The 23,279-nt window shown below is 41.8% G+C and overlaps 1 protein-coding gene across 3 annotated transcripts in view; it reads left to right on the top strand.

The window, feature by feature from the left end:
* cluha (clustered mitochondria (cluA/CLU1) homolog a) overlaps positions 1–23,279 on the top strand; it is a 166,615-nt gene that overhangs the window by 50,117 nt on the left and 93,219 nt on the right. For all 3 annotated transcript variants that reach the window (XR_014620562.1, XM_084330543.1, XM_084330542.1), the window contains exons 5-8: positions 2,344–2,471; positions 6,799–6,953; positions 15,135–15,260; positions 15,992–16,139. Coding sequence is in view for 2 of the 3 variants with exons in the window: in XM_084330543.1 (XP_084186669.1) it covers positions 2,344–2,471; positions 6,799–6,953; positions 15,135–15,260; positions 15,992–16,139 (557 nt within the window). In the remaining variant the exon portion in view is untranslated. The remainder of the gene's footprint in view (positions 1–2,343; positions 2,472–6,798; positions 6,954–15,134; positions 15,261–15,991; positions 16,140–23,279) is intronic.

Genomic DNA, 23,279 nt, shown 5'->3' with positions numbered 1-23,279 from the left:
ATTTGGGGGATTGGTAGTTCCCATGAAATCTGAAGTTGTTCAAACGACAACAGCGATCCACCTTGAATTAAATCACACTGTGTTGGCACAGTCACGAAAGGGGCTACTTAATTCATTAATCCAATCCACTATTTATCGAGCACATTTAAAAACAACGTTTACCAAAGTGCTGTACAAGTCCCACAACATAAGATAAAAAAATATATATATATTAAAAAAATATATATATAAAAAAAAAGAAAAAATTCATAATTTTCTTTTTTTATTCGAAGCTTCGAATTAAAATCGAAGCTCGGCCCCGAAGCTTCGATTGCCAAAAAAAAAATTCGAAGGTCAGCCCTAATAGGTTCTCATTTTATAGCGCTGTGAATACCGTAATTCCTCTAATAGTAACCCCGGCTTGTATTTGTTTCAACTGTAGAGGATACCAGGCTTGTATTAGGAGGAGGCATGTATAAGAGAGAGGCCTATATTTCTAATTTTCAAACAGATCATAATGAATAAATCAACATTTTGTGTCAGTTTGAACCCAGTAAAATGTACTGGGTTCATTTATTGAAACCAAGTACTGTATGAAATACGGTAGTAAACAGTGCAATTACAGGTGGTCAAAAAAAGTTAAATAAAGTAAAATAGTGCAATCACAATACTGGTATAATAATAATAATAACTTTGTTTTATACAATTCTGAGGTAGGCTTACTCTCTTGGTAAACATTAACACCATACCATTATATGGTATTTACTGCACAGCCAGGCCAGCATATAACAACAATAACTCTAATATACATGAAACCCGGCTTGTATTAGGAGGCCGGCTTATAATTGCTTAGCTCAACAGCGCACCCGGTCATTAATAGAGACCCGGTTTTTAATTGAATACCGGTTACTATTAGAGGAATTACGGTATAAGCTTTATAGCGGATTTGGGCTAGTATATTTTCTGGAAGGCTAGTTATAGAGCTAATAGCTGCTAACGTTATATCCAATGGCATTTCCGTTTTACAGATGCTACAGAAATAACTCAAATTGCATATGATCCGGACGATCCCAAAGCATGTATGCATGAAAGGGGGGGGGGGCGGGGGACGTTGTTTATTATTATTGATTACCAATAACCGTGTTCGTCTAAGTAGCCACATACGCTGGTCGGCTGGTTGAGTATCATAGCAAGCTCTGATCGGGCTGTAATTTACGTGAAAAAGATCTTCCCATGAGCCGGTGGGATCCCCCCGAGCATTTCCCCGTTATCGATCGCCATCTAGTAGATCAATATGTCCATTGGCTGATGATAAATCCCTTATTGCATGGTGAAATCTGCGATTCGAAACGTAATCCAAGCTACAGGCTGCAGATCCAGAATCTTGCTAACTGAAAATTCCATTGAAAGAAAACAAAGAGACTGATCCGTTCGCCCACAGGGCACATTGCAGTAGCGCGATAGCGCCCCTAAGAGGATCTGGATCTATTGCACATTGTCGAATTCATAGAGTAGCGAAGATCTGCAGTGCAGCTCGGCGACCTTGAACAGGTTATTCAAATGGAATAAAAGCAATAACAACTTCCCACGGATATATCCGTGCTTCGTCCCCAATGTGTTAAGGGGATGCAGACCAGAGAAAGACTTTAGTCTTGTTTACATCAGGGTCCCCCATTTTCAATTCATAATGAATTGTAAGTAAGGGTGCAACTTGCTCCGTGCAATCCATTCTTTGTGGATCTAGCCCCAGGTATCTGTATCGGGACTGAAAAAGTTGGATCGGTGCATCCCTACTTCCTATATGATCTGTCTGCTACACTACCCTGCCGCTCGAATTAATTAATTGCAGAATAAATTAAATGTCTTTTATAAAGGGCTTCAATGCTGTTTTGGAGGTCCTGTAAATGTTGTGTTGAGCTATTAACAGACCTTTTTTAATGATTGACCGTTGTTTAATGATTGACTGGTCATTTAAATTATATCTGCTATAATCAATTCAGACACACAGGCCTGCATTGTATTGGGTCATGACATTCTTTTTATTTAATTTTTATTGTTTTTCAATATTTAAATATAGGAATAATTAAACCCAGTGTATTTGTCCTAAAATTCTAAATAGCTGAAACTTGTTTGTAACTAATGATCTTTTTTGCTTGGTGCTGCTTTTGTGTGTGTGACTGGGCCTATAATTTAGTGGTCTATGGTATTTTTATTTTTATTTTTAATTTTTAGACAATGTGAAGCATCAATTTTAATATGATACACATGTGATTGTGTGTGTTTTTCTATACGTGTGTATGTTCTATAAATGTCATGGTTCAGGCTGACATTGCCCTGCCCTTCTTCCTGGTCCTCTGTGTGCAGATAGTGGCAAGAGAAAGAAGAAAGGCAGTGAGTTGGAGCAGATCGACTGCACCCCCCCAGAGCACATCCTCCCTGGCAGCAAAGAGCGCCCCCTGGTGCCCCTCCAGCCACTGAACAAGGAATGGAAGGTAATTCACAACATCTTGTAGACGCCGGTGAATTCATCCCACAAAGAAAGAAGAAAAAGTACTTTTATTTTTTTATTTGAAAGCATTAAGTCATCTTCACGTCGTGGCTAGTGTGATAGCCCATTCACAATTGAGCATTTTTATTTTAGATTTTTTTTAGCATTTTTACAGCTTTATTGGTCACGCAGGACCGACGGAGGAGAGGGCGAACGGGAGGAGAGGTGGGGAGGACGCCTAAATATTAAAGGCAACCAACTTGTGTCTAACCACGCCCAACTTGCGTCTAGCCACGCCCCCGCGGCGACGCGGCAGCAGCAGAGCGTAGCGGCTGAGCGGAGCTCGGCCGCGGAGCTCCGTCGCGGCAGCATTATATGCCAGTAACCGCCCCTTATTCAGTATCCAGAAATAGCTCAATTGGCAACGCTGCATGGCTGTGGATCCTACGGCTCGTTGCTGGCTAGTTCGATTCCCTTCAATTATTATAATTTTTTTTTTAACATGCATTCGCATTCTTTCGCCGTTAAGTTTAGGCATAACTTTAAGCATTGTTTCGGAGTTGGTTAAGGTTAGGCATTGTTTCGGAGTTGCTTAAGGTTAGAAGGGTTAAGTTTAGGCGCTGTTAAGGAGCTGGTTAAGGTTAGAGTTTGACTTAGAGAATGGCAATAGACAGCCTATTTCCGCGCTGCAGCGCGAGGCAATAAACAGCCTATTTCCGCGCTGCCGCTCTCTCGCGCTGCCGTGGTCACATGGGCGTATTGGCCAATCAGAGAAACGCTAAACACAAGTTGGTTGCCTAAAATATTCACGCGGGGAGGACATGCGACAAATAACGACGGGAGCTGGGATCGAACCCGGGTCGGCCGCGTAGGTGCGCGAGGCACTATGGTATGCGCCACGAGGGCGCCCAATTGAGCATTTTTAATAAAGACATTCACCCTCATCTGAGAAGGGTGGCACATTCTGCTGAGTCTGCCTGGCTGCACAATGTTGCCTAGTTTGTATCTCACTTTCAAAAGCTGCATAAAGGAAATGGAAGGAAACAATGCCTTTCATCCCAAAGCATCCAAACGCCAGTACAATCCTGAATGTTTGTTTGGTTTTAAAAATTCATATGTGAGATTGTACACCTGAAAGGGTTAACAGGGAGATTGATAAGTGATCAACAGGATGAAATTCTTTATTTTTTTTTATTCATTTTGCCTTTATTATACCAGGGAGTCCCACTGAGATTCCAAATCTATGGGAGACCTGGCCAAAAGCAAGGTTACAGTTAGGGATGCACGATATTGCTTTTTTGACACCGATACCGATAACTTTATGCTCCTCAAGCCGATAACCGATATCGATAACCGATATTTATTGTATTATGAAAAAATGTTTAATGTTTTTTTTTCAACATGAAACAAAACATATCACAATACAATAATAATACATAAAAAGACTTCCCAGGACAATAACTTAACACCAACTTAAATGTGACCTAACCAGACAACAGAAACAAAAGCCAAGACAACAGTTTTGACTGATAAAGTGACCATATTTATTTTTCCAAATGAAAATTCACAATCCGTCAACAGCTTATAATACATCCAACCTAAGACGCTCGAAGCTTTTTGTTCCTCTTTTTTCAAAGCGGAGCCTTGAAAAAGAGGCTTTGAGTGGACACATCACCACCTCACATCACCACCACAACAACGGGTCACCTGCGGCATCACCACCGCCACGGTGTTGGGGGCCCGCGACAACGGCGCGAGCACGCTTGTACCTATTGACGAGTCGTTTGCTAAATTAAAGAAGTTTGACAGAAATGACCCAAGGGCTCAAGCCGCTAGCTTTTAAGCAGTCCTTGGTGGTGCAAATTAACCTGGCTACTACGGAGCAATAAGTGACTGCGTATTCAACCAAGGGTTGCATCACAGCCATGAAAGGGGCTAGCTTTGCTTAGCTCCTCGCGTCGTCCTGGGCTTCTAAGTTAACACAATAACACACCGTCGTGGCGGTGGTGATGCCGCAGATGACCCGTCGGGCTGGATGTATTGCAAGTTGTTGCCCTTTTCCCTCCTTGTGGAACTTCTGCATTGCATTTATTACAAATAGCAAGCAAACTTTTTCCTCTGAAATTCCGAGTACCGACGCGGCCATCTTTGTTGTTAACGTCCGCGCTGCTTCCAGAAACTTGCGTGGCTACGTCACAGCCAAGAAAGGGAGCGCTGGATTTGTGTAAAACGCCCTGTCCCTAAGCCACATTGTAGAAATACCTAGCAGTAAAATGTATAGCTTACAATAAAAAAGTTTATCACAATCTGGATCAGAAACAGGAGCACACATCTTGCAAAAGACTGAGTGATTAGTCTAAACTGATTTAAAGGAACAAAGTTCTGACTCTAGAGACTTTAAGAAGAATGTGGGACTGGGATGTTAAGCTATAGGCATTGGTGGATATTGGTGAACTTAAAGGATAACTCCACTATTTTGGGAAATTAGCTTATTTAACATCTTCCCTGGAGTTAGACAAGAAGATACATACCTTTTTTGTCTGTGCGTGCATTTAGCTTTGGGAATAGACGCTCCGTTAGCATAGCTTAGCTTCATCACTGGAAGTGAGGCAGATCCGTAGCCTTACAGTGCCTTACAGTGTATTGCAAGGTCTGACATTGACCAAACTTGATATGCATGACCTTGGTGGGCTCTAGGTCAACTCCTGAAAAGGGGGTCAATGTCAGACTTTGCAATCAAAAGTTAGGGGGCTAATAACCCTTGCCATAATTTCAGTGCGCCCCTAACTTTTGATTGCAAGGTCTGACATTGACCCCCTTTTCAGGAGTTGACCTAGAGCCCACCAAGGTCATGCATATCAAGTTTGGTCAATGTCAGACCTTGCAATACACTGTAAGGCACTGTAAGACTACTGTCCTGCCTCACTTCCAGTAATGAAGCTAAGCTATGCTAACGGAGCATCTATTCCCAAAGCTAAAATGCACGCACAGAGACAAAAAAGGTATGCATCTTCTTGTCTAACTCCAGGGAAGATGTTAAATAAGCTAATTTCCCAAAATAGTGGAGTTATCCTTTAACACTGCCACGCTTCTATCCATCAATGTATGATCACTGCCACCAGTCTAAGCCTATGGAGATGTTCACCTTCTTTGCAGGGCTATAACTTTTTAAATTGTATTGCTAAATTGACATTACTATGGCCCATTCAACATCGATTATCTATCGTTCAGGATGTAGGAACGTTATACTTTTTCATTCATATATTCATACGAAAATACCGTCTAGAATATAAGTATGTTTTTATCGTTTTCTGCAGTAATTCCTAGAACACCAGTTATAGGCCTAAACGCATAATATAGATTATCGATTGCAGTTTATTCGCGATACACGCTATATTAAAAAATCCAACTGAATACGATCCTAAACGTTATGACTCATCATGCGCGGATGAAAGGGGGGGGGGTCGTTTATAATTCCGTGATCGTCAGTAAATGCTTTATGTAGTATGGGTGATATATTGATCAGAGCGGTTTGCATTGAAAAGAATAAACAATCAAGCTGAAAGTAACGTTACTGTCCTCTTACCATTCGCCGATGAGACTGGAGGAAAAAGATCCCACTTATTTGACGTTGATCGACTAGATCCATTTCCGGTTTGTATGGCGCAATAAACGCCCAAATCATATCGATTATTGAGTTATGGCAGCGATCCATATACACGGATGTGTGTCTAGAGTCTCGCAACAATATGTGACTGCCGGACGGATTTCCCAGATGCACTGAGATCACCAGAGATCCATTTCCGGTTGTAACTCGCCCGATCATCCACCAGGCGGCGGTATTGAAGCGTTGCACGGTTGTGCCGAGTCCCACTGTCTCAGCCGAGGCTGGGTGGCGGAATTATGAATACCATGGCGAAAAAATTAAATATGATCTCAATAACGTCGTACGCCGTGGATTGGCGGAATTCGCATGATCAGCAAACCCGTCGTAAGCCGTTTATGGCGGTGGATGTGTTAAGAGGGCAGTTTAATGATGTCAATAAACCTTCTGAATGCTAATGAGTTCCGGTGTAATTCTTCTTAATACAGGACACAGTGGTGAGTTAGTGCTCTGCAAAATTGTATTATTATTATTATTATTATTATTATTATTATTATTATTATTATTATTATTATTATTATTATTATTATTATTATTATTATTATTATTATTATTGTATACAGTGGTATGAAAGATATAAGATAAGTAAAAAAATAAAGGTTCTAAAACCTCTTTTTGAAGATTTAGTTCCAGCTCATCCTTTCAACCCCCCTCCTCTCCTCCCCAGCCCATGCAGTGCCTGAAGGTTCTAACCATGAGTGGGTGGAACCCTCCACCAGGGAACAGGAAGATGCATGGTGACCTGATGTACCTCTACATGGTGACTGTGGAGGAGCGCCATATCAGCATTACCGCCTCCACCCGTGGCTTCTACCTCAACCAGTCAGTCTGCCTGTCAATCAATCTAACCCTAACCCTTCTACCTCAACCAGTCAGTCTGCCTGTCCTTCATCTCTCCACTCTGACATCAATCTAACCCTAACCCTTCTACCTCAACCAGTCTTCCTAACCCTTCTACCTCAACCAGTCTTCCTAACCCTTCTATCTCAACCAGTCATCCTAACCTTTCTACCTCAACTATACCTCTTTTCATGTCTTTATGCCATCCAGGGACAAGCTCCTCTCTCTATCCTCTGTTACGCGCAAGCACATGTCTGTCTGATGGCCCGATCTCTCGGAGTGCACTGGAGTATAGAGAAACAATAGTAATTTTCCATTGGTCATCTCAGCCCATGTGACCATTTCTAGCATTTCCATTGACTATAGGCTAAAAGCTCAGTAACAGATACTGTATATAGATAGAAAGGATGTACTGGCCTGATATTGGAAAAGAGAAAAATACAGATCTAGATATTTACAGTGAAGAAATACACTTTCAAATCCAGAATCTCCTGATTCAGATACAATTTAAAGCTAGTTTTTATCATAAACGGTTCCAAAGATATTTAATGTTTTGCAAAACATGTCTAGTGTTGCGTGGGCGTAACACTCTGCTTTAGAGGGTTAACCACCTTAACACTTTGGGTGCCAAAAACGATTAAAGTCGTTTCTGGGCCTAAGCCATTATCTAGCCTGTTGTTACCATATGTCTGAGTCTGAGGTCTCCAAGGTGCAATACCGGCCGCATCCCACTAGACGGCGGTATCGAGCACCCTTTGCAACCTTGTATCTTTCTTTGTGGGATGGCCAAACGTCTCCAGTTTCATGTTTCCTTGTCCGGCGAGGGCAGCCGTTCTGCCGGTTCCATCGAAGCGCGTCAAATAACCCAGATCCATATGTTGTGGTGGATTATGCCGTGGGCCAAATGGGCATTGGATGTACCAGATGGCGATCAAACAATTGGAATATTATTTTTGGAATACTCCCGATCACAGGTAAGAATGATCTGATGTAAATTTTAGCTTGATCCTGCAATGCTTTTACACCGATCGGGCTGATAAGCGTTTTTAGTGTTCAATGCGAATGCCGTTACTGACAATCAAATAATCAAACGACCCACCCCCATTCATGATGGAACATAATACCTATTATATAGATTTGATTTCGGGATAATAGCGTATACAGGCAAGAAATGGCAACGTCTATAGTGGAATGGACGTATAGGGCTTCAACTCAGCATTTCATGAATTGCCCTAGACCGCTCTAAAACCATACTTATATTCACCACGGTATAACACGGGAACGTATGGATGGAAAACATATTGAACGATGGGTGATGTCAAATGGGCCATAGTATTGTATCCATAGCTATAATATAAAATATAGTTATAGCTCTACAAACAAGGTGACGGATCCCTATCTATCTAGTGGTGGCGTCGCTACAGACTGCTTCGTCTAATGGCTGGCACTGAAAGTGTTAACAAGCAGAGATGCTGTGACTTTTAGAATAGACTACCTTAACAAGCAGAGATACTGTGACTCTTAGGTCGCTTTCACATATAGTTTTGGTGGACTCGGTGCGGTTCTGGGGGTGAAGTTGCAACCAGGGAGCGAAATTAACTTTTTGACTCACCGGCCAGTGGCGGGTAGATGGGAAGAGTCTACCTGCCAAGCATATTTCTTACCTGCCAACATTTTTTTGATTACAAAAATATATATATATATTTTATATAATTTTTTTTTTAAATAAAATATATATTATATAATCATACTTGTAGTTGTATTATCTGCGAGACATCGCCACCACGCAACAAGTCAAAATGCTTGCTATCTGCAAACAGCTCCACTGTCTGTGTGTATACTTGAGTAGCCTCCAGCTCCAGCAAGGATTCTCCGGCCCTGCAGCTAGACCCTATATTCAGCTAGACCCTACATTCAGCATGCAAGGATTCTCCGGCGATGCAGCTGGACCCTATTTATAACGTTACCGTTCTTTTGTCAAATCACATTCAACATGCCCTCAGCTAGAATACGCATTCAATCAATGTTATAAGACATTGATATCAGGAGCTATCTGTAGCTACTGCTAGCCCGGTAGATAACGTTAAGACAATTTAGTTTACTGGGACAGATGGATCTAAGAGAGCTAGCTAAGCTAGCTAACGAGGGAACGGAGGTATTATGCACTCGAGTAGACTATTGCTGGAGCATTTGTTGATATCAGCAGCTATCAGTAGCTAGCCAGCTAGATACCGTTAGACAATGCCTCGTCATGTATTAAACTAAAAGTGAATAGTTGACTGGGTCATTGTTTAAACAGTAACGTTAGCTCATGGAGGTCCGATATAGACTAGAGCAGACGGAAGTAAACAAGCCAAATGATAGCTTCCGATTGGTCATTTGCTTTTTTTTCTCATGAAACCAGTCACGTCACTCTACTGTGATTGGACCGTTGACTTGAGTGCGATGTGGGACTTGTAGTTTTTTAACGATCTCGCGGCGGAGAAAAAAAAGACGAGCGGCTATAATCTGTACTCACACAAGAGTATCGTTATGAACTACACGTCTACACGCCACACGGCGGGCAGCCCTCTAAGTGTCATGCGCCAAAGGTAAAAACAGACCGCCCCTGGCGGGCGGCGGGCTTTAGTTTCGGTCCCTGGTTGCAACATTGTTGCATTCTTCATTTGGTTCGCCTGCGTTCACATAGAAATCTGTGAGGCGGACCGAACCTTCTGAACAATGTCACGCGGTCGAAAAGGGCGCTTGTCTATTGGACAGTGGAAATGTGTGTGTGGCTGCGAGCCCGTGTGTGCGTGCGTGCGTGTGTGTCTGTGTGTGGACTGCGAGTCCTCCAGATCAGCGGAGCGGAGGCAAGTTTTGACATGGCATTGATCCATTGTTCTATTGAAGCACATTACCACCATCCTCTCGCTAAACAACTTGTAGACCACAGTGTTTTTATGAGTGCCCACAAGTAGCTGTTTTATTAATAATATAATAAGCCGCGTTTTTTCTTCCTTCTTCCCAAGATGCACAGATATATAGATAGAGAGAGAGAGAGAGAGAGAGAGAGAGAGATAGATGCAGTGTGCTTGTTTTGCAGTGAATGAATGCTGCGAGCAGTGGTAAGGTAATAATAGTATTGACGTGGCATTGATCCAATGCCGTGCGCCTCGGTAATAATAATAAGCCGCGTTTTTTCTTCCTTCTTCCCAAGATGCACAGTTAGATAGATAGATAGATAGATAGATAGAGAGATTAGATGCAGTGTGCTTGTTTTGCAGTGAGTGCTGCGAGCAGTGGTAATAATAATCACTTCCTATATTTGGTTCGCGTTTGGTTCGATGAAGCCGAACCGAGACCGACGTTTTCAGGCGGACCAGAGTTCGCCTGTTTGGTCCGCGAACCGAGTTCGACACGCATTCACACATACCCGAAATGTGTGTGTGGCTGCGAGCCCGTGTGTGCGTGTGCGTGCGTGCGTGTGTGTCTGTGTGTGGACTGCGAGTCCTCCAGATCAGCGGAGCGGAGGCAAGTTTTGACATGGCATTGATCCATTGTTCTATTGAAGCACATTACCACCATCCTCTCGCTAAACAACTTGTAGACCACAGTGTTTTTATGAGTGCCCACAAGTAGCTGTTTTATTAATAATATAATAAGCCGCGTTTTTTTCTTCCTTCTTCCCAAGATGCACAGATATATAGATAGAGAGAGAGAGAGAGAGAGAGAGAGAGAGAGAGATAGATGCAGTGTGCTTGTTTTGCAGTGAATGAATGCTGCGAGCAGTGGTAAGGTAATAATAGTATTGACGTGGCATTGATCCAATGCCGTGCGCCTCGGTAATAATAATAAGCCGCGTTTTTTCTTCCTTCTTCCCAAGATGCACAGTTAGATAGATAGATAGATAGATAGATAGAGAGATTAGATGCAGTGTGCTTGTTTTGCAGTGAGTGCTGCGAGCAGTGGTAATAATAATCACTTCCTATATTTGGTTCGCGTTTGGTTCGATGAAGCCGAACCGAGACCGACGTTTTCAGGCGGACCAGAGTTCGCCTGTTTGGTCCGCGAACCGAGTTCGACACGCATTCACACATACCCGAAAAACCGGACTATCGAATTCTGGTCCGAAAGTCCGGACCAAACAGCCCCTGTGTGAAAGTGACCTTAGGATAAGCTACCTTAGACATGCTGTGACTTTTAGGATAGACAACCTTAGGCCGTCTCACGTCACAGCTGTCTGTCGGTGTCACGCTGTGTTATTGCCACTCAACCAACACATCGGTTGAAAGCTAAAATGGCTGTTGTTTGATTGACACACCGCTTGACCTATTATGTCCTTCCAATCTGGGCTTATAAAACCAAACAGCCAACGAGTGTCAGTTTAGAAAAAGTGACCACCTCCAGTTTTGCCTCAATGACCGGACAAATCACCACCGACACTGAAAATGATTGACCGTTTGTGTAGCCAATGAAATTCTGAAAAGAATGACATCTTACTTGAGTTGGTTTTCTGAGACCGAGAAGCGGTAAAGCGTACCATACGTCAGAGAATTAACTTGCACCTCCCTCTCTGTTGTTGCGCTGATCTGTTGTTGTGTGAGAAGGGGTGGGGGTGGTGTATGTGACGAGATTAGTGGAGGAGGGGGGAGGGAACTGAGGTAGTGTGACTCCTCTCACAAATTTTTGTGAAAAACCCCTAAACATACCATTACATAAAGATGGAGGAACACAAATTTTTTGTGATATTGTTATCAACTTTGGACATGTTCTAGGTCAGGGGTGGCCAACCAGTCAGAGACTAAGAGCCACAAAAATGACTGGTACCACAAAGAGCCACACCATATACCAGCGTTTCTCAACTTTTCTTTCAGTCACGGCACCCTTCCTGTGTTTATAGGTCTCACCCTCTGGCCTCTGAAGTTGCTAATGTCTTTTTTATTTGGGCCTCACAGGGTTAAAAGTACTTTTAGCCATTTAAAAAAAAAATTATAATAATAATAATATGTCTGTAAATGTTTATTTTTTTTTTTTAAGCACATTGGTCCTGTTGTTCAGCCTCACAATGCTATTTGATAGTAATGTGTTTATATGTCCCACCCTCTGGCCTCTGAAGTTGCTAATGTCTTTTTAATTTGGGCCTCACAGGGTTAACCTCGAGCCCAAGATATACAGTAAAAGTGTATATTTTCAGCATTACGTTTGTTTACCAATAATTTTAACTGTTATTAGTGAAATATAAGATTATAGAAATCTCAGGGCATTGAGTCGGAAACCGGCGCATATTGACAGGAGGAAGTGGAGCAGCCAAAAGTGAGTAGTCTTTTGAAGGAAGAGACTCTGGGCTTTTGAATTTCGAAAAATTACCCTACCCAGCTCAATCTGACTTCTGGATTAACTTTTTTATTTCTCTTATTTTTTGGGATTATCTCCCACAAACCTGAACGCTATTGCCATAAAACAGAACGCAGTTAGTTTCTCTACCTTTCTGTGAACGTCTAGCAAAAAACAGTGTTGCAATATGATGAAAAATGGTGGAGAAATGTACATTATAAAAAAGATGGCAGAATTCAGTACTGTATCTACAAAACCTTCTGTTTAATCATCTTCCCTTTATTAATTTGCTTAGATTTTTCAGGTCTGGTAAATTTTTGCATGGTGTTATTCAGTCAAAGATACATTTATTTTTATTTTTTTAAATAGAATTGATATTCTCCTTTGGTTCATTACAATTTACTCAAGCCTAGTAACAGACACACTATTTCTGACACTGGGAATACATTCCCTGAGATCCATAGATGTCCCTAGATTCAGATACCAAGAAGATGCAAATGGACCATTTAAAAAAAAAAATCTGTAAATGTTCATGTTTAGTCCTTATGGAATGAGTGACATACAAAAGAAAAGAATAAAAAATAAAAAGAAAAGAAAAGAATATAATTTATATATAATATATTATTTTTTTATGGATGGAAGAGCCACACATTGACGGGCCGCGGGTTGGCCACCCCTGTTCTAGGTAATACTTCAGGCTATGGCCCAAGCAGTGTTTTCAGCTAATAACTATAGAGTAGATGGATCTGCAGGCATCTGTTTGCAAAATGCCTAATGAAAATGAAGAGAACTTTTATTTCAAAAGAGGCCAGACTTATGGTTACTACAAATGGTTCCAGAATAGCGTCCAATTTACTTTCGATATGCAATCGACAGGCGTTTTATGCAAAATTAGCAGGACTGTTAACTAGGGGTGGGTAAAAAAATCGATACGTAGTAGTATCGCGATACTTTGCGTGGCGATATTGTATCGATACAGGGACGCCAAGTATCGATATTTAATTATTATTTTTTTTGTATAAGGAAGTTGCATTGTTCATTTCAATACCTGTAATAGTACAGTAGTCCACACACACACATGTGCATTCAGTTAAGTTGGAATATGACTGTAATACAAACAGTTCAGTTTGTCAGGTACATGCAACACAGATTACAGTGTTTACATCTGTCTGCTTGAGACAAATTGCAATATTAATATCGCAATACTCAGCGTATGAGTTAACAGTAGGGGTGGGAATCGCCAGAGACCTCACGATACGATACTATCGCGATACTTGCGTCACGATACGATATCGTATTGTGACGCAAGTATCGCGATAGTATCGTATCGTGAGGTCTCTGGCGATTACCACCCCTACTGTTAACTCATTGGGCGCCAGACCCGAGTAAAGTCGGGTTATCTCGCCAGCGGTTGAGCGCCATACCAGAGTATAATTGGGTTTTGGCCGTTATTTCTTTTACTAGATTTTTTTATTCATTTCAGGCTCACGTACCTCTGTGTTACCATAGGAAATCATTCTGAGATCCCCAGAGTGCAATACCGGCCACATCCTGCTAGGTGGCAGTATCGCCCACCCTTTGAAACCTTATTTCACACTGTGTGTCACATCTAATTTCGTCCGGGCGGAGAATTTTGACCAAGCCAAGTAAATTGCTTCATCCGACCACTTCGAAACACGTTCAGCACACTTGAGGCATATCTTTTGCCACTTCATGCCAGGGACTGGAAATCGCGATCAGACGATTGGAATATTCTTTTTGGGATACCTCCTAGTAAAGGTAAGGACTATATGACACCTACTTTGATCCAACAATGATTTCACATCGATCGCAACGATCATATGTAACATACTCCAAAACGTATGCTGTTGCTGACTATCAAAGCATCAAAAAACGCATTCATGCTGAAACATAATACCTATTATATACCTTTGATTTGGAAATAATAGTGTGTCCAGGCGAGCAACGCGAACGCTTTTAGCAAAATTCACATAATGCTCCAATACAGTTACCAGGAATTAGCCAGGATCACTCTGAAACTATACAATATTCACCACGGTATAACACGCGAACGTATACATGAAACAATTTATTATTTTTCACATGTTGAACGAGGGATAGTTAATGTCAAATGGGCCATAGTATTGTCTCCATAGCTATAATATAGAATATAGATATATCCCTGCAAACACTGCGACGCACAGTGAAAATCCCTATCTCTTACAGCGGTGGTGCAATGAGTACAAGCATGGCTAGAACGGCTGGCGCTGAAAGTGTTAAGAAAGATGCTGTGACTTTTAGAATAGGCTACCTTAGAGATGCTGTGACATTTAAATGGTAAATGGTTGCTTTTTTTATATAGCGCTTTTATCCAAAGCGCTTTACAATTTGTTACTCACATTTTACCCATTCACTCACACATTCACACACTGACGGCGGAGGCAACCATGCAAGGTGCCAACCTGCTCATCGTGAGCAATTCGGGGTTAAGTGTCTTGCTCAAGGACACATCGACACGCTGCCCGGGAGGAGCGGCAATCGAACCGGGAACTCCGGATTGCCAGACGACTGCTCTACCTCCTGAGCCACTGTCGCCCCTTTTAGAATAGGCTACCTTAGAGATGCTGTGACATTTAGAATAGGCTACCTTAGAGATGCTGTGACATTTAGAATAGGCTACCTCAACAAGCGCCACATAGGCTGTCGGTCCCACAGGTTCTTTTGCAAATACTAATGAAAATCACTGTCTATCACAAAGCATTATTAATGTTAGTCAGTTTGGGAAATCTTTTGATGCCAATGATTGTTATTTTCCCTCCCTGTCGTTACTTTGTGTGTGTGTTGTAGGTCCACCACGTATACCTTCAACCCCAAGCCAGCCAACCCCAGTTTCCTGAGTCACTCCCTGGTAGAGCTGCTGAGCCAGATCAGCCCAGCCTTCAAGAAGAACTTCACCGCCATGCAGAAGAAAAGGCAAGAGCCTCTTTATGCCATTTGAATAGAGGTCTTGTAGCACGGATGTTTGTGTAGTTATCTCCTTCCAGCATGGCTGCCGTTGTTTTGTACATGGCAATGGAAGAGACAACAGTTAGGAGAAATATATCAACAAAAACCTAATAGTTTGGTGTCTTACTGGATCGTTTGAACAAGTCACAGTAAAATAGTAATATGCTTTTCCAGTGTTTTACCTACTCTTATCACTGCATAGGAATTAGGCATTTCCTTTTGAAAGTGGTTTCCAGTGTTTACAGGCAGCCATACTGGAAGAAAAATAACAAACATGGTTAGTTTACTACAAAAAGTATGCTTTACTCAGTTTCCTCCTGTTCACTGGGTCTTTAAAGAATATATATTTTTAGAACAACTTTTATTGAAACCCTTTTGATTGCAGTTGTAATGAGAAAAGTGAATTTCAAGGAGACCTGCCTAAGTGTGTTTTCACTTCCTCTGGGGTGAGACTTGACCCAACATAACGGCAACATGGAGAGTGGTGTTGATGTTAGACTTAACTAAATTAATAAGGACCAATGGGAAAAGAGTTTGATATAATATTAAAATGGAATTTGGATGGAATTCATGTACGAACACCAAACCCCTCTCTCCCAGTGCAGGATGGTTTAAATGTCAGACATGGTTCTTTAAACTAGAAGTAGGAATTGTTCATGTGATCTCGTTTTCCCTCCCTCTCTGTGGATTGGGTGCAGGGTCCAGAGGCACCCGTTTGAGAGGATAGCCACACCCTTCCAGGTGTACAGCTGGACGGCCCCGCAGGTGGACCATGCCATGGACTGTGTCCGAGCTGAGGACGCCTACACCTCCCGCCTGGGCTACGAGGAGCACATACCTGGACAGGTGGCCATGACCGTACATGTTTTAGATTTGGGTTTAGTGCAATCTTATTGCCATATTCCACACTTTGTAATTAGCAACTTATTTCTTGACATATTCCTCTCTGATACAAATGCCTGTACATTTCACCAGAGAGGTTAGAGCACAGAGTCGGCCATTTGCGGAGCCCCTGGAGAAAGTAGTTCAAGTTTTCAGGTTTTGAAAATAATAAAGACTAAACACTATTTTTTCAGGGGGGGTGGTAGGCCCCCAAAACTACTAGTGTTTTCGCGGGTGCGCGTGTCACGGATACGTGGTGTCAACAGTGTCGTCATTTTAACTACTTCCTGCTTCTGCTATGCAAGCTGCTTTTCACTGTCGCTCCGTGTTTTTCTACCTATCGCTACCTTAATGATTTATTATAGCCCTTTCAACTCTAAATACTCTGTATGTTAACTCCCAGTTCCTATGGTACTCCAGAACTGTGAATTTATTTATTTAGATTTATGACCGCAGTACTTCACCGAAAGGACGAGTAGCGAGATCTCTCCGTGGGAGGACCGGCGAGATGAAGAAGTCTCCGTCTTATCAGCTACACACAAAGGACTATGTCGGGCACTGCTGAAGTCGAGGATATTTATGAAAGGCGAGAATACTTCATACTAGTGTTGTCAAAAATATCGAAGTATCGATACATATCGATACTGAATATTTAAAAAGGCTTCGATACTCATTTCCCGAAGTACCGATACTTTCTGCAGTATCGGTACCACCAGCTGGCGAGTGTTCTACCGCAAGTTGTTGACGCGCTGTTCAGAGCGCTCAGCGTGCTTGCCCCCCCGGCTCCTCAGAGTCCAGCCCTCCCCCTCACAGAGTCACAGAGAGCCGTCTTCTTCAGTTAGTAAACAAACATTTTAGCTGAAGATGGTAAATGCAGAGCCTCCGCAACTTGTGCTTGTGGATAAAGAAAGCAGCAGAAGTGCTGTTTGGAGGTACTTCGGGTTTCAAGTAAACAACGAAGGACAAGCTACAAATGCCCCAATGCTATTTGCAAGCAGTGTTATAGCAGTGCCAGCGCCGATCTCCATAAAGAAATGAAAGAGGTTCGTGACCGCTGCTCTTTCAACGTCACTGTGACTGAAGCATTAAACCATTAACTCTAGTTTAATACATGATACGTTGTCTACTGATGGCGCATAATATCAACAGCTGCTTCGTTGTAACGTTACCAGCTAACGTTAGCTACTGTTAGCCTCTCTCTCTCTCTCTGTCTCTCTCCATCTACCACTACCTCTCGCTCTCTCTCTCGCTCTCTCTCTCTCTCTCTCTCTCTCTCTATCTACCGCTACCTCTCTCTCGCTCTCTCTCTCTCTCTCTCTATCTACCTCTCTCTCTCTCTCTCTCTCTCTCTCTCTCTATCTACCGCTACCTCTCTCTCTCTCTCTCTATCTACCGATACCTCTCTCTCTCTCTCGCTTGCTCTCGTTATCTTTAAATAAAAACTGTTACTAACTGTTCAGTTTGTGAGGTACATGCAACACAGATTACAGTGTTTACATCTGTCTGCTTGAGAAAATACCATGTTCTGCATTTGCAATAAAAATGATTGAAGTGAGATGAACAGTTATTTTTAAATGTGTGATCTAAAGATAAACAAAGGGTTTTAAAAGTGTTATATTTATCTTCTCTTATAGTACCAGACTCGAAGCTGAGGAAAATCAACCAGCAACAAAAGCTAAATTTGTTAAAAAAAAAATATATATATATATATATATATTTTTTTTTTTGGTATCGAAATGGTATCGAAGTATCGATACTTTTCAAGGTATCGTATCGAAGTTGAAATTCCAGTATCGTGACAACACTACTTCATACTTCATTTTGAGTTTTAACGAGACGGAAGACGACAGTGGTTTTGGTCGTGTGAGTAATAGCACAGCTCCAGGGCAACGGAACTGCCCCGTGTAGGGGAGAGCGACGGAAGCTGCCCCGTTTAGGAGAGAGCGACAGACAGCTCTCCTGTATGATATTTCATAAAGACCCCGGTTGTGAAGTGAGTGACCCACCATCACCACCACCACCATCACCACCACCACCACCACCACCACCATCATCACCACCATCATCATCATCACCACCACCACCAGCTAAGTACCTAGCTTAGCTTCAGTTTAGCCTAACCTGAAAAGACAGTAAATAAGGGAAGATGCCGGGACTCGGCTCTCCCACAGAATGTACTAATTGCTTGAAGATGAGTATGAGGATTGTAGAGCTGGAGGCTCGGGTTTCTACCCTGTACCAAATACAGCAGGATGAGCAATTCCTTGACTCTATGTTTGAAGCTACTACAAATATAGCCAACAATACCATGATTGAGACCTGGCCTATGCTAGTAGCTACAGAACAGCACCACCCAAAAGACGGTCCTTGGCACAACCAAGGAGCTAGACCAAAGCAGTGGATCACCGTCAAGGAGAAAAGGAGAAAAAAACGAACCAGGACCTCACCCCCGGTACCGCCAGGAAATAGTTTCAACCTACTCTCAGAAACATGCATATCAACACCCAAAGCAAAGAGACATAGAAGCGTGGCTAACGACGCTAACAGCGAGCGAAACGGAGCTCACGCTAACGACGCTAATAGCAAGAATACCGGAGCTCACGCTAACACTAGCGAAGCAAACAGCTGGCATGCCGGAGCTCACGCTAATGCTAGCGAAGCTAACAGCCGGCACATCGGAGCACACGCTAACGACGAGACGACGAGGAAAACAGAGCCACTAGCGACACGGCTAGCAAACACGACCCAGACCGAGCGAACGGCTAACAGCGAAGAGACTATCATGCGCCGAGAACGTCGCGGTAGCCAACGCCGAAGGTACGGGACCAGCGTTAACATGCCGGCTATTGAGAAGGCTAACGAGGCTTCACCAAGGCCACAGGACTGTGGAAAGAACCGGCAGACTAGGCCTAGCCCAAAAACAAACGGCCCCAAAACTGTTGGAAAGAAAAATGCTAACCTTACACAGAAAATAGACTGTATACTGATTGGAGATTCCACAACAAGGTATGTGGAGATGGCAAACACAGAAAATATCTGTCTAGACAATACATCTGTTAAAGAGCTGGCCGAAATACTTCCAACACTAATCAGACCGGGAATAACAAAAATTGTCATTCACTCTGGATCGTTTGACATCCTGCGAAAGAAGACTGGCACAGAGACTTTGAAAGACGATTTCACACGTTTAATGAACACACTAGACAAACATCAGTCTGTGTACACAAACACTGATGTGTCCATCAGTGGACCAATTGCATGCTTTCGCAGAGGACAGGAAGCATTCAGTCGACTCCTACATTTTAATTCATGGTTAGGGGCTGCATGTCTCGTACACGGCCTGAAATTCATTGACAACTTCAATGTTTTCTGGAATAACCCAGAACGTTTTCAAAGAAATGGCTTCTTCCCAAATCGCTTAGGTTCAAAGCTCCTATCAGCAAACATGCGTCATGCCTTGATGGCCTCCAAGAATATTAAGCTCATACCAGCACGAGAGATAGTCATGAAGGACACAATCTCACCACGAAGTACAGCACAAGACGTCCCCCCCCCCCCCCCCCCCCCCATATCACACAAGGCCATCTCGTCTGATCAAATGTCCCCGAAAGCACAGTGCAGTCAGTACGGTGCAGAATAGCACAATTGCCATGCCATCTCTCAAAACATACAAGTAATCATAACCAGCCAATGGCATGGTGAAAAATATACGCCATCAATGCGTTTACCTGCTATTAACCTCAGGGCCATCACGGTCAAGCCAAAGCAGACCTCCTCTAAAGAAGTCCAACAAATAAAATTAGCTTTCCTAAATGTCAGATCACTGAATAATAAAACATTCTTAGTAAATGATCTGATTAAAGAAAATAACTTAGATTGCATCTGCCTAGTAGAGACATGGCTAAATAATGACACAGCTACATCAATAATGATAGAAGCTTGTCCACCAGACTATAACTTTTTTCAAATACCCAGAAAAAATAAAAGGGGCGGAGGAGTTGCAGCAATCTTCTCCTCAAAACTCTTGTTTAGAATCACAGAACTAGGCGAGTTCATGTCAATGGAATATCTTGCCATTGAACTAAAAACAGAATCAACTATTATTGTCACAATATACCGCCCGCCTAGACACTCACCAATATTTATACAGGAGCTCTCTGAACTGATCTCACTATGTGTTACCGGATATGATAAGGTGATCCTAAATGGAGACCTGAACATCCATTTTAATAAGAAAACAGACTCCAAAACTATGGAACTAAAAAATCTACTGGATAGCTTTGACCTAATACAGCATATAACAAATGCAACTCACCGGCTTGGGAATACACTAGACTTAGTTATAACAACAACTGGGCTAAGCATAACAAACTGAATTACCTCTCTCCGACCATCACTGTATATTTTTTGATACTCAAATAACCCTTACTAAAACAAAAAAAGAAATCATAGTTAAAAAGAGGCTCCTAAACGACAAAGCTGAATCAAAGTTCATTGATCTTATCAGACTACATGAACCACACAATCATGACAGCTCTCTAAATGAAATGGTAGAAAATCTCAATGATGCAATGTCATCTATATTAAATTCTGTCGCCCCATTAAAAACGAAAAAGAAGAAAACTAGAGCCTCGCCCTGGTTAAACTATAATACGGTCAACGAAGAAAAAAGGAAATGTCGTGCAGCGGAGCGAAAATGGAGAAAAACAAAAACCACCATATGCTGTGATATATACAAAGATGCTTTAACTGCTTATAATAAAACCATCCGCTTAGCAAGGAAAGATTACTTCTCTAAAATCATTACAGAAAATGCTGGAAACTCCAGAATCCTCTTTTCCACTATTAATGTACTACTCAACACTGCCCCTACACCTCCTCAGTCATCAACGGTTAAGTGTGAAGAACTTGCACTATTCTTTAACAACAAAATAACCTTGATCAGGGCCAGCATTACTCTATTACTATATGAGAAGTTTCACATGCATCACATTAGATGTACTCTGCAAAACTGTCTCAGAATGTAACTCCTCCACCTCAGACATTGACCCTATACCTACAGCTTTCTTCAAACGGGTATTTAATAGTGTTTCAAGCCCTGTGCTAGATATCATAAACACTTCCCTTAGGACTGGTATTTTCCCGGATGCCTTTAAAACAGCAGTTGTAAAGCCATCACTAAAAAAACCTAACTTGGATAGTAATGAAATGGCAAATTATCGTCCAATATCCAACCTACCATTCATTAGTAAAGTACTTGAAAAGATAGTTTCAGTTCAAATAAATTCCTTTCTTGAAGAAAACAACATCTTAGAAGAATTTCAGTCAGGATTCAGAAAATATCATAGCACTGAAACTGCCCTCACCAAAATAATCAGTGACCTCAGACTAAACTCTGACGAGAATAAGATCTCCATCCTTATCCTGTTAGATCTCAGTGCAGCATTTGATACAATCGATCACGATATTCTAATCGATCGTCTTGAAAACCATGTCGGTTTCTCAGACCATGTGCTGGGCTGGTTTAAAACATACATCAGAGGGAGGAAATTCTATGTTAAACTAGGAGATCACATGTCTGATATATACGACAACAACTATGGAGTTGCACAAGGGAGTTGCTTAGGTCCTTTACTCTTCTCCCTTTACATGTTACCGCTGGGTGATATCATCAGAGAACATAATGTAGATTTCCATAGCTATGCGGATGATACACAACTGTACATATCTGCTGAACCAAATGATACAGCGATTAGCTCCATTACAGACTGCTTACTGGCAATAAATAAATGGATGATGAGTAAGAACTTCCTGAAACTAAACGAGAACAAAACTGAAATTCTAATTATCGGCTCCAAAACTAAAAAAGAAACATTAATAAAGAACCTGGGGGGACTAACCCCTTGGATCAAATCTGAGGTCACTAGTCTTGGGGTTATCATAGATTCAGAACTGAACTTCAATTCTCATATTAGCAAAGTGACGAAAACATCGTTCTTCCATCTCAGAAATATAGCAAAAGTACGACCATTTATTAATCGGAACAATGCTGAGAAGCTAATTCATGCATTCATATCTAGCCGGTTAGACTACTGTAATGCACTTTTCACAGGTCTCCCTAAGAAAACCACAGAGAGACTTCAGCTAATCCAAAACTCTGCAGCCCGACTGCTAACTAGAACCAAAAGGAGAGAGCACATTAGTCCAGTCTTAGCCGCTTTACACTGGCTTCCTGTAACATTTAGAATTGACTTTAAGGTCCTTCTCCTTACAGACAAAGCTCTAAATGGACAGGGACCTAGCTACATCGCCAACACTCTAATAAATTACACACCAGCAAGAACACTGCGATCATCAGCTGCTGGACTACTAGAGGCTCCCAGAAGCAGTCAAAAGAGGATCGGTAATGCAGCCTTTATCAACTATGCCCCAAAACTATGGAACAAACTACCCCAAAACATCAGGGAAGCCAACTCGCTAGACATCTTTAAAAAACAGCTTAAAACCTATCTCTTTGCTCAGGCATTTCACTGATAGATATCTGCTACCACCTAGTGGCAAGAGGAAACATCAGGGATATCCTGACACAACTTGTATTTATTCTTACCCTGCCTACTCTTTTACACTGCCTATCAAATTCATGTGTCGGTTATTGCACTTTTAACTTTTTACTGATGACTATTTTTAAACTGAATCATTTTAAACTATTCTTATTATTTGCTAGATCCAAATGTGAAACACTGTGATTATTACAGGAGTATTACTGAATAGAGAGCCTATTAGGATGCTAGATCCTAATGTGAAACACTGTGATTTGCCATATCTTGCTATGCTCGCTCATGCCTGAATTTTTTATGTCCGTTCTATTTTATAATTTTTTTTTTACTATTTTTAAACTGAATCATTTTAAACAATTTTTACTATTTGTGTTACTGAAAACTGTAAGCGGAGAGCCTATTGGGATGCTAGATCCTAATGTGAAACACTGTGATTCTACCTGTCTATCTTTTTATGCTCGCTTATGCCTGTATTTTTTACTGTTGTGAAGCACTTTGAACTGCAACCTCTGTATGAAAAGTGCTATACAAATAAAGTTATTATTAT

Source organism: Notolepis coatsorum, assembly GCF_963971535.1.
Source record: "Notolepis coatsorum genome assembly, chromosome: 1".
NCBI classification, from domain to species: Eukaryota; Metazoa; Chordata; class Actinopteri; order Aulopiformes; family Paralepididae; genus Notolepis; species Notolepis coatsorum.
The sequence above is the reverse complement of the archived record's forward strand: the minus strand, read 5'-3'. Positions and strand labels throughout refer to the sequence as shown.